The sequence below is a fragment of the Sinocyclocheilus grahami genome, unplaced genomic scaffold (assembly GCF_001515645.1).
Source record: "Sinocyclocheilus grahami isolate Dianchi unplaced genomic scaffold, SAMN03320097.WGS_v1.1 scaffold319.1, whole genome shotgun sequence".
Classification (NCBI taxonomy): Eukaryota; Metazoa; Chordata; class Actinopteri; order Cypriniformes; family Cyprinidae; genus Sinocyclocheilus; species Sinocyclocheilus grahami.
The window spans coordinates 641,804-651,094 of record NW_015505498.1 but is presented as its reverse complement, the minus strand read 5'-3'; the positions used below and the strand labels follow the sequence as shown (position 1 = coordinate 651,094).

General features: G+C 39.8%; 1 protein-coding gene and 1 long non-coding RNA gene across 2 annotated transcripts in view; one reads left to right on the top strand and one right to left on the bottom strand.

Annotated features, from left to right (window-relative positions):
- The window catches only part of LOC107602116 (uncharacterized), a 3,473-nt gene extending 2,152 nt beyond the window's left edge, over positions 1-1,321 (top strand). Inside the window, exon 3 of the long non-coding RNA XR_001610998.1 lies at positions 1,249-1,321. This is a non-coding gene — a long non-coding RNA (uncharacterized lncRNA). The remainder of the gene's footprint in view (positions 1-1,248) is intronic.
- A 655-nt stretch (positions 1,322-1,976) lies between these two features.
- LOC107602115 (A-kinase anchor protein SPHKAP-like) overlaps positions 1,977-9,291 on the bottom strand; it is a 62,737-nt gene continuing 55,422 nt past the window's right edge. Inside the window, exons 9-12 of the mRNA XM_016294524.1 lie at positions 8,689-8,772; positions 8,201-8,247; positions 5,536-5,720; positions 1,977-3,467 (exon numbers count right to left, since the gene is read on the bottom strand). Coding sequence (XP_016150010.1) covers positions 3,312-3,467; positions 5,536-5,720; positions 8,201-8,247; positions 8,689-8,772 — 472 coding nt within the window. The 3' untranslated portion in view covers positions 1,977-3,311. The remainder of the gene's footprint in view (positions 3,468-5,535; positions 5,721-8,200; positions 8,248-8,688; positions 8,773-9,291) is intronic.

Genomic DNA, 9,291 nt, shown 5'->3' with positions numbered 1-9,291 from the left:
CTGCTGAGGTGGTATGGAAGCCCATGTTTCTTTGACAGTGGCCTTCAGCTCATCTGCATTTTTTGGTCTCTTGTTTCTCATTTTCCTCTTGACAATACCCCATAGATTCTCTATGGGGTTCAGGTCTGGTGAGTTTGCTGGCCAGTCAAGCACACCAACACCATGGTCATTTAACCAACTCTTGGTGCTTTTGGCAGTGTGGGCAGGTGCCAAATCCTGCTGGAAAATGAAATCAGCATCTTCAAAAAGCTGGTCAGCAGAAGGAAGCATGAAGTGCTCCAAAATTTCTTGGTAAACGGGTGCAGTGACGTTGGTTTTCAAAAAACACAATGGACCAACACCAGCAGATGACATTGCACCCCAAATCATCACAGACTGTGGAAACTTAACACTGGACTTCAAGCAACTTGGGCAATGCGCTTCTCCACCCTTCCTCCAGACTCTAGGATCTTGGTTTCCAAATGAAATACAAAACTTGCTCTCATCTGAAAAGAGGACTTTGGACGTCTGTGTGTGGTGGCTCTTGATGCCTTGACCCCAGCCTCAGTCCATTCCTTGTGAAGTTCACTCAAATTCTTGAATCGATTTTGCTTGACAATCCTCATAAGGCTGCGGTTCTCTCGGTTGGTTGTGCATCTTTTTCTTCCACACTTTTTCCTTCCACTCAACTTTCTGTTAACATGCTTGGATACAGCACTCTGTGAACAGCCAGCTTCTTTGGCAATGAATGTTTGTGGCTTACCCTCCTTGTGAAGGGTGTCAATGATTGTCTTCTGAACAACTGTCAGATCAGCAGTCTTCCCCATGATTGTGTAGCCTAGTGAACCAAACTGAGAGACCATTTTGAAGGCTCAGGAAACCTTTGCAGGTGTTTTGAGTTGATTAGCTGATTGGCATGTCACCATATTCTAATTTGTTGAGATAGTGAATTGGTGGGTTTTTGTTAAATGTGAGCCAAAATCATCACAATTAAAAGAACCAAAGACTTAAACTACTTCAGTCTGTGTGCATTGAATTGATTTAATACACGAGTTTCACAATTTGAGTTGAATTACTGAAATAAATTAACTTTTCCACGACATTCTAATTTATTGAGATGCACCTGTATATATTTTTCCCCCTATGTCATGTGCGGGGCTCCGTCTTGGCACATCTTACCCCACTCGCATCTAACTTGATTTTGTGACCTGGACATGTTTTCGTGAGATTCATCTATAATCGAGTCTGATCATAGGTTTTTGTGCGCAGGTTCATCAAGAGTGTTCAGCGCAGAAACCTTCCAATGTTTGTGTCAATTAGAAGGCCATAATGGAGAGATATCAAAGGTAAGAAATCCCATTTTCTCTCCATCCTCGGCCTGTCCCTCCAGCTTCAGACTCAATAATCCTCTCGTATCTCTTCACTCAGTCTCTTTCTTGGTCTGCTAAGGTGCTCATTTCCTGTCTAGGTCCCTTCCTGTTTATATCCACCTGTTCTGCCATCTTGCCTCCATCCCAGCATCCCAGTCGTTCGTCTGCATGCTTGTCAACATTTTTTTTTTTTTTTGATTGTACAAACTTTAATATTGTCAATTATTCAATCTTACTATATTAAATCGCAATTATTTTCTTGTGTATTTATCCTGGAATATCTCTTTTTCAAGTTAAAAGAATAGTTTACCCAAATAAGAATATTTGCTAAAAATGTACTCACCCTCAGGCCATCCAAGATGTGCAGTAGAAAGGTTTGTTTCTTCACAAGAACAGATTTAGAGAAATGTTGCATTCCATCACTTGCTCACCAATGGATGCTCTGCAGTGAATGGGTGCCGTCAGAATGAGAGTCCGAACAGCTGATAAAAACGTCACAATAACCCACAAGTCTCCGGTACATGACTTAAGTGAAGAGCTGTGAGTTTGTAAGAAACAAATCTTGGACAGCCTGAGGGCGAGTAAATGTTTAGCAAATTTTCATTTTTGGGTGCACTATTCCTTTAACAGCTGCCTGAGTGTATATATAATCTCATTTTTATTCAAACACGTGTCTCTTTTCAAATAGAGGCTGTTGACATTAAACTCACCGTACGCAAATTTTATTTTGAAAAGATAAATACATTCAGGTATACCATGACAGACTTGATACAGTTGTGTGCCTTCAACGCTGATATTAAAACACATTACTATTATGTAACTATGCAGAGAAAACCATAACGCCACCAGATTTCACATTTACACGTCAACTTTTACGTGACAAAACTGTACTTTAAATATACTCTATGTTCATACTTTTATATTGAAACTTTTACAGTAGTCTGGTGAGACTTTCAGTGCTGTGATCCTGTCTGTCTGCGTGTCATAAAACACAAAAACTGAAATTTCCATTTGCAGCCCACAGGTACAGTAGCTCACAGTCTAGACTATTTACATCTAGCCAAAATAAACTCTCTTAAATAACAGTAGTCACACAAAACTAAACGTAGAATTCAGCCTCGAGAGGTACAATAAAATGACCGAACGTGTTCGCCAATGTTAAACTTAAAACAACAAAGTGTGTTTGGAATGGAATCTCACTATATTTCACTTTGAATACAAACATTTAAATATCTTTAAATCCCTACACCAGAGCTCACACGGCCGTTATTCTTGATAAAAACTCACGTTGTGCATTTGAAACGGGTTTGTTGTACAGTAAAAATCTGCAAGCTACAAAAACGTCAAGGCTGATTGGTCGGTTTAACCCATGTTCCTCTAACCAGCGCTGGCTGGTGACTGGTGGATCTAACGTTGCGTGCGCGTAAAGACAGGAACATGCGTAATTTAAAGGGAAATATCCTTAAATCACTATGCGAATGTGCATCTCTAGCACATATTTATGGACAAGGCATTTCTTCCTATATCCCATAATTCCTGTGATCTAGCAAAGACATACAAGTGTGAATAAAGGTTTATGCAAGTTGTGAATTTTAAGGATATCAAATGTAGATGTGCTGGTGGTCAGAGGGTAAGTTCAGAACTAAGGAAACCCCATGCTAAGGATCTTAGGATTTGGAGCCGTTAATGCATGCAGGTGTCTTGTAAACCTTGCTGTCCTGTGATAAACAGAGTTTCACGGGGAGCTCTAGATAAATGTGCTGATGTGCAGTCATGCCGGTGGCTGTGGATGAGTCTGTGGGATCTATGAGTCTATAAACAGTTTGGTTGTGTGAGGGTCTATTAGCGGCTCAAATGGGATTGGTGTTTGGTGTTTTCACACTGGCTTCAGACTATATACGTGTGCTAGCACAGGACGGATATGTGGCGTCTCCAACTCCTGGTCCATAGATGGGTGGCGCTCTAGCGCTTGGTCTTCAGTATCCAGTCGAACAGGCTGGGCACAGGCCGTCCTCTGTGCTCCAGGTCCTGGTGGAGCTGACAGAACTGAGCCACAGCGCTGAACAAGTCACCAACATGCCAAGCCTTCTGACCTGCCAACTGCACCACTCTGTGGAACTGAGAAACAAACACACGCTGTTCAGTTCTTCATGAGCCATGATCATCTTCATCAACAGTCACTGCAGTTATACCAGTGTTGTTTTAGTTTTATTGATATACTATTATAGTTTTATTGATAATTTGAATTAGATATAATTTTTCACTTCATTTTAAAGTTCAAGTATTGTTTTTTTGTCATTTTAATTTTTTAATTGTGTAAATTTTTCAATGGTGTAAGAAAATATGAATAAATGGCTTTTTATTTCAGTTTTAAGTAATGAAAATGCTTTTTTGAGGTTTTAGTTAATGATAATCATGTTATATCATTATGCTTTTTTTTTGTGATGAACTTTTTATTCAATTTTAAAATGTACACATTAATTTTGTTATGCAGCATACATGTAGCAGTAACATACATGCATATTTATGCATACAAACCAACACCAACTATAAATAATTGCCAAAGCCATGCAGAATAAATGAAGGAAAAATATATATACACTATATGATCAAAACTATTGGGACACCTGAACAGGTATTTTAAGGGGGGCATTGGTTGCAAAATTCACTTTTACATGGCGTTTGTGTATAAATGTGTCTTAGCAGTGTGTGGACACAACCACCCTACAATGATAAAAATCCATTCACTCTTTTTTTATCCCCAAAAAACCTAAACAGTCTCAATTATAAAGCCATTTTGATTTTCTGAGCAGTATGACGTCATACTGCTCAGGCCCCGCCCACGGCAGATGACGGACTGTCCCGTATTAGCATATTTCCGCTGCACTCGAGCAACTGTAGCGACAACAACGTCTCGTAAGCAATGCAGGTGTTTTGTAGTTTTTGTAGGATGTAAAAGGGAACATAGTCTTAATTTTCTCCCGACATCAGAGCCATGGAGGACGCAGAGGATTAGTTTTGTTTTTGATGGTAACGCGCCACCGAAGAGAGAAGAGAGGGGCGGGGTGAGCAGTAGTTCATTATCATTTAAAGAGACATGCACAGAAACGGGTTGCTGTGAACAGAGCAGTTTTTGACAAGGTAAAAAGGTGGTGTTTTACACGATCATTGAGGAAATTGAACCAAAGTATGTTACAGACATTTCATAAAGACCCTAAAGAATCATACCAACTTGTGGAAAATGGGCATCCGATGTCCCCTTTAACGACATTGCATTCCACTCTTCTAGGAAGGCCTTCCACAAGATTTTGGAGTGTTTCATTGGGAATTTTTGCCCATTCATCCAGTAGAGCATCTGTGGGTCAGTTCATCCCAAAGGTGTTTGATGGGTTTGAGGTTAGGGCTCTGTGTGGGCCAGTCAAGTTTGTCCACACCAAACTCATCCAACCACTTCTTTATGGAGCTTGCCTTGTGCACTGGCACATACCCTTCCTCTAACTGTTTCCACAAAGTTGGAAGCATAGCATTGTCCAAAATGTCTTGTTATGCTGAAGCATTAAGATTTCTCTTTACTGGAAGAGGCCCAAAACCTGAAAAACAGCCTCATATATATATATGATCTATGAATGATAAAAAAACAGCATCAACTTTGGCTTCTACCCTTTCAAAATTCATGTCTGACTGAGTTTGACTGAGAATGAGGTATGACTGTAAGTTGTGTTGTTTAACAAAATGTGAAAGTCTCCTCAAGTTAACCACAAACTATTCTAAAAAGCCATTAGAAATTCCAGAGAGGATCCATGCTATTGTTTTTCAGGTTTTAGGACTACAATCTGCACAGCTCTACACCCCTGGAGCTTTGCTGAAGGGCTCAAAACACTGCCTCCATACACAACACTTCATCCAATTTTCTCTAAAAACAGTATATTTTGTGCACTGTTAAAATGTTTTCAAATTGTAAAATGCAACATCGTAGTCACATGACCTTACTGCATTCATGTTGTATGTTTTCTTCAGTAACATGAGAATTATTGCTAGCTGTCACTATAATCAAATTAGGCAAAATATTTAAACATGGAGAGACTGGAGAACTTTATGAATGAGAAGCGCTGAAATCTGTGGGTATAGAATCTGCTTGGACTTGGTTAGTTATTCTAGCAAACGCATGACCTCGATTTGTCCTCACCTTAGCGAGATTGTGCTCCTGAGTCTTTCTGAAGTAGAGCGCCGGCACGCCGAGCTCAGACGCAGCGATCCACTGCAGTGCCTCTCTTAGTTCTCCATCCACACACTCTGAATCCATGTCAAAGTTCAGCACCAGGAGCTCCCGCTGACAGCTGCTGCCGGCTGAGGACAGACCCGACGTGACTTCTGTGAGACAAAACCAGACTGCTCACTTTCAGCCACTTCTGTGCATGTTACTCTGTAGATTGCTGTAGATCTAATATTTCGCTAAAAGAATCAACTTTTCTTTTAGGTCAGAAAAACAGTTGCTGGTGTAGAAATGAGTAGCTCCAACAAACATGCATCTTTTAACCCTCTGGTGCTATCTGGTCATTTTTGATATATTTTTTTTTTTTGATTTTTTTTTTACTTCATCGGCATGGTACGAAACTTGGTAAAACGTTTGTTAAATGTGAGCCAATATCATCACAATTAAAAGAACCAAAGACTTAAACTACTTCAGTCTGTGTGCATTGAATTTATTTAATACACGAGTTTCACAATTTGAGTTGAATTACTGAAATAAATTAACTTTTCCACGACATTCTAATTTATTGAGATGCACCTGTATAAACAATACATTTACACCCCTAGTACTTATGCATTTCAAATTCAAATTATAAAGTCAAAAGGCAAAATTTACGGCAGGTCGAGGACTTTAAGATCCACTGTTCTATATGAATGTGGTTCAGTGTGAATGATAAAGAGCTCACGGGAAATGAAGAGAGTGGGGCTTAAACATTCACACAGCCCTCTGTATCACCGCTAATGCCTATTGTTTTCTCTTCTCCCTCCCACTTTTCTCGAGTTTGAACATTTTTCTTGGTTTTTAGGCTATCTCTTTAAAAGCAATGAAAGCTGTTCTTTCTTTTTCTTCGCCTCAGTAATATTTATTTCATCATGACATCTCTATCATCCTCCTCAGCGCTCTGAAAACAAAGATCTGTTCCAAAATTAATCTGTCCTCACACATCTTCCCATTTTAACACTCTCTCCTCATCCCTCCATCCCTCTCCCAGCAGGATGATGCTTTGCCTGACAGCTCCTGTGTCTGAATGTCTCTTTTGTTCTCCTGCAAGTGAATGAGTCATTTGTGAGGTGTGAGTTTGTGCTGGCAATACAAAAGTCTCTTTAGCTTTCTCTCTCTCGACTTGAGCGTCTGTCTGTGACTAGAAGCACACTGAGCGATGAGGGGCAGAGGGCAAGCAATGCTGCTGCAGTAAGACTGTATGCTGATTCAAGAGACCAGAGCACATGTAGATGTTACTCAGATAGAGAGGTCAAAGATTAAAGGCCAATCAAATGAACAGCAGAGAGAGAAATGCATAAAGGTCACAAGCAGGATCAAATGAATCAAAACAGGGCTGTACAGTATCACATTTGTGCTGGCAATCTTTAAAATTATAACAAGGAAAGACTATTTTAAGCCATTTGTATGTGTGAGGCAAGTTTCATTTCTGGCGCTTAGAAAATCAATGTGCAATGAGTCTAATGCTTTGCGTTTGTCAAATCCTGAGTGCTCAAAGAGCTGCGCTGCACAATTTTAGGCAGAGCCTAAGAAACAGATCGGTAGAAACTGAGATGATCAAAAAAAGAGGATATATTACTCCTATAATAATTTATAGCACACCAGTAGGACACATTCCACTAGAGGTTGACATATGTGGGTTTTGTAAGTTGTCTGATAAAAATTGCGATGAAATCTTACTATCCTAACATTTGATTTTTTTACAGTGTAAAATTATAATGCTAATATTTATGGCTCTTTCTTCATTTTCAAATGTCAAACCATCTAGCTTTTATTTTGGCAGAAAACTGCAGGGAGCTCTTAAAGCTTCTCTTTGTTGACATCCGCTGGTTTATAAGTGCTTCTCAAGCATGGGAAGACGGTTGGCATATGTGTTCCCAAAGACACGTTAAATGACCCAAACTCAGAGCTGATGCAGAGATGGGTTCGTGCGGAGCAGCATTTACTGTGAACCGAGCCACTCTGCAGATCACGAGCTGCTCATGTGTAAAGGAACACAGTGCCACGCTTCACTCTGAAACACGTAGCACATATATTTATTTAGTTCATTCACAGCCTTTACATGATGCTGGTTTTATTTTGATTAATCTCCCAGCCTATTGCAATGTTTGTTTATTTCAGCGGTCCGACATGTTAACTTTTAGCTCAGAAGCGTTTTGCCCACTCATGCTGCCCCCTCAGACTTCAGAGCCAAGTGCATTTGAATAATTACCTTCAGTAACTCCCAAAATCAAGTTCTAGAGACTATCCTATCTCCCATTTGCATGAAGAACAGCTAACGTTGAAAAAGTATCTCATCAAGGGCACCAAGTGAGTCTCTGGTGCCCCTTAAAAATCTAAAAATCCTCATTCGCAGAGAAATAACATGAAGTTCACTCTCGAGAAGAACATGTAACATTTAGATAAAAGATCAGACTGACAGAAAATGAGAAATGCAAACGGCTTCAGACTGAATACATTAGCGCAGAAGTGTGAAAAGCAGTGATAGCATGATTTCCTTTTAACTCCAAACACAGTTGTGTAGTTCCAGCCATGAATGAGCTTTCATTCAAATATGTATGCGTGCATGCAGAGGGCTGTAAGAGGACGTATCACTCACCGTCCGCCTGATCCTGACAGTGCGACGCCTTCCTCTCTCTGTCCTCGCTGCAAACAGAGACACTATCATTATTTTCAAGCCGTACAGAGCAATGCTGGCCGTGTTCCAGTTACCTCATGGAGCCTTTCAGGGCCCATGACTATATTGCACTCATCTAATAAGAGCTCAAAATAGTAAATGACTGAAGGCTTTTGGCGACAAAGCCCATTACAACTGCCCATGTTTGAGAACGTTCCCAGACACAGCAAACTGAGCACATTTACATACTTGTAGAAGAAGCTATCGCTCTAATATGACAGAATGTGATCCGAGTTTGACCGAAATTTCTTGCCCTCTATAACAGTGGCCATATCCTCACGAGGGGAGCTGCAGACGTGAGGATTTGGACAGCGCTCTGGGTTATGGATGAGTGCTTATCAGCCATTAGCTCTGCTGCTCTGAGCGAGTTTCTCTAAGTGTGCCGCGGTTAGCGTGTTGCTGTTGAATACCTGATTAGGTTGCTGGAGATGGAGTAGTCTAGAAAGCCCTCCAGGTCTGCCAATCCCAGACTAGAAGCGCTGCTGTTCCCATTTCTGAAACACACAGACATGCACATAAAAAGATAAATGTGTACACTACCAGTCAAATGTTTGGAATAATTATGACTTTTTAATGTTTTTGAATGCTTTCTACGCTCATCAGAGTTGCACTGATTTGATATAAAAAAAACAATAATATTGTGAAATATTATTACAATTTAAAAGAGCTGTTTTCTATTTGAATATATTTAAAAAATGTATGTTATTCTTGCAATGGCAAAGCTGAATTTTCAGTATCATTACTCCAGTCTTCAGTGTCACATGATTCTTCAGAAATCATTCTAATATGCTAAATTACTGCTCAATTATTATTGGCACTCAATTATTGATAATGCTAATTAAAATCAATGTTGAAAACAGTTTTTGCAGATTAAAATCCCACCGGTCACAACAGTGACCGTAAAAAAGCTGTTCATTTATAAAGCTCTAAAAACCTTACTGACTGATGTTTTAGTGCATTTCCTGCAAATATGGACAAAAAAGGTTCTCAATGAAATATGTGCAGTTTCACAT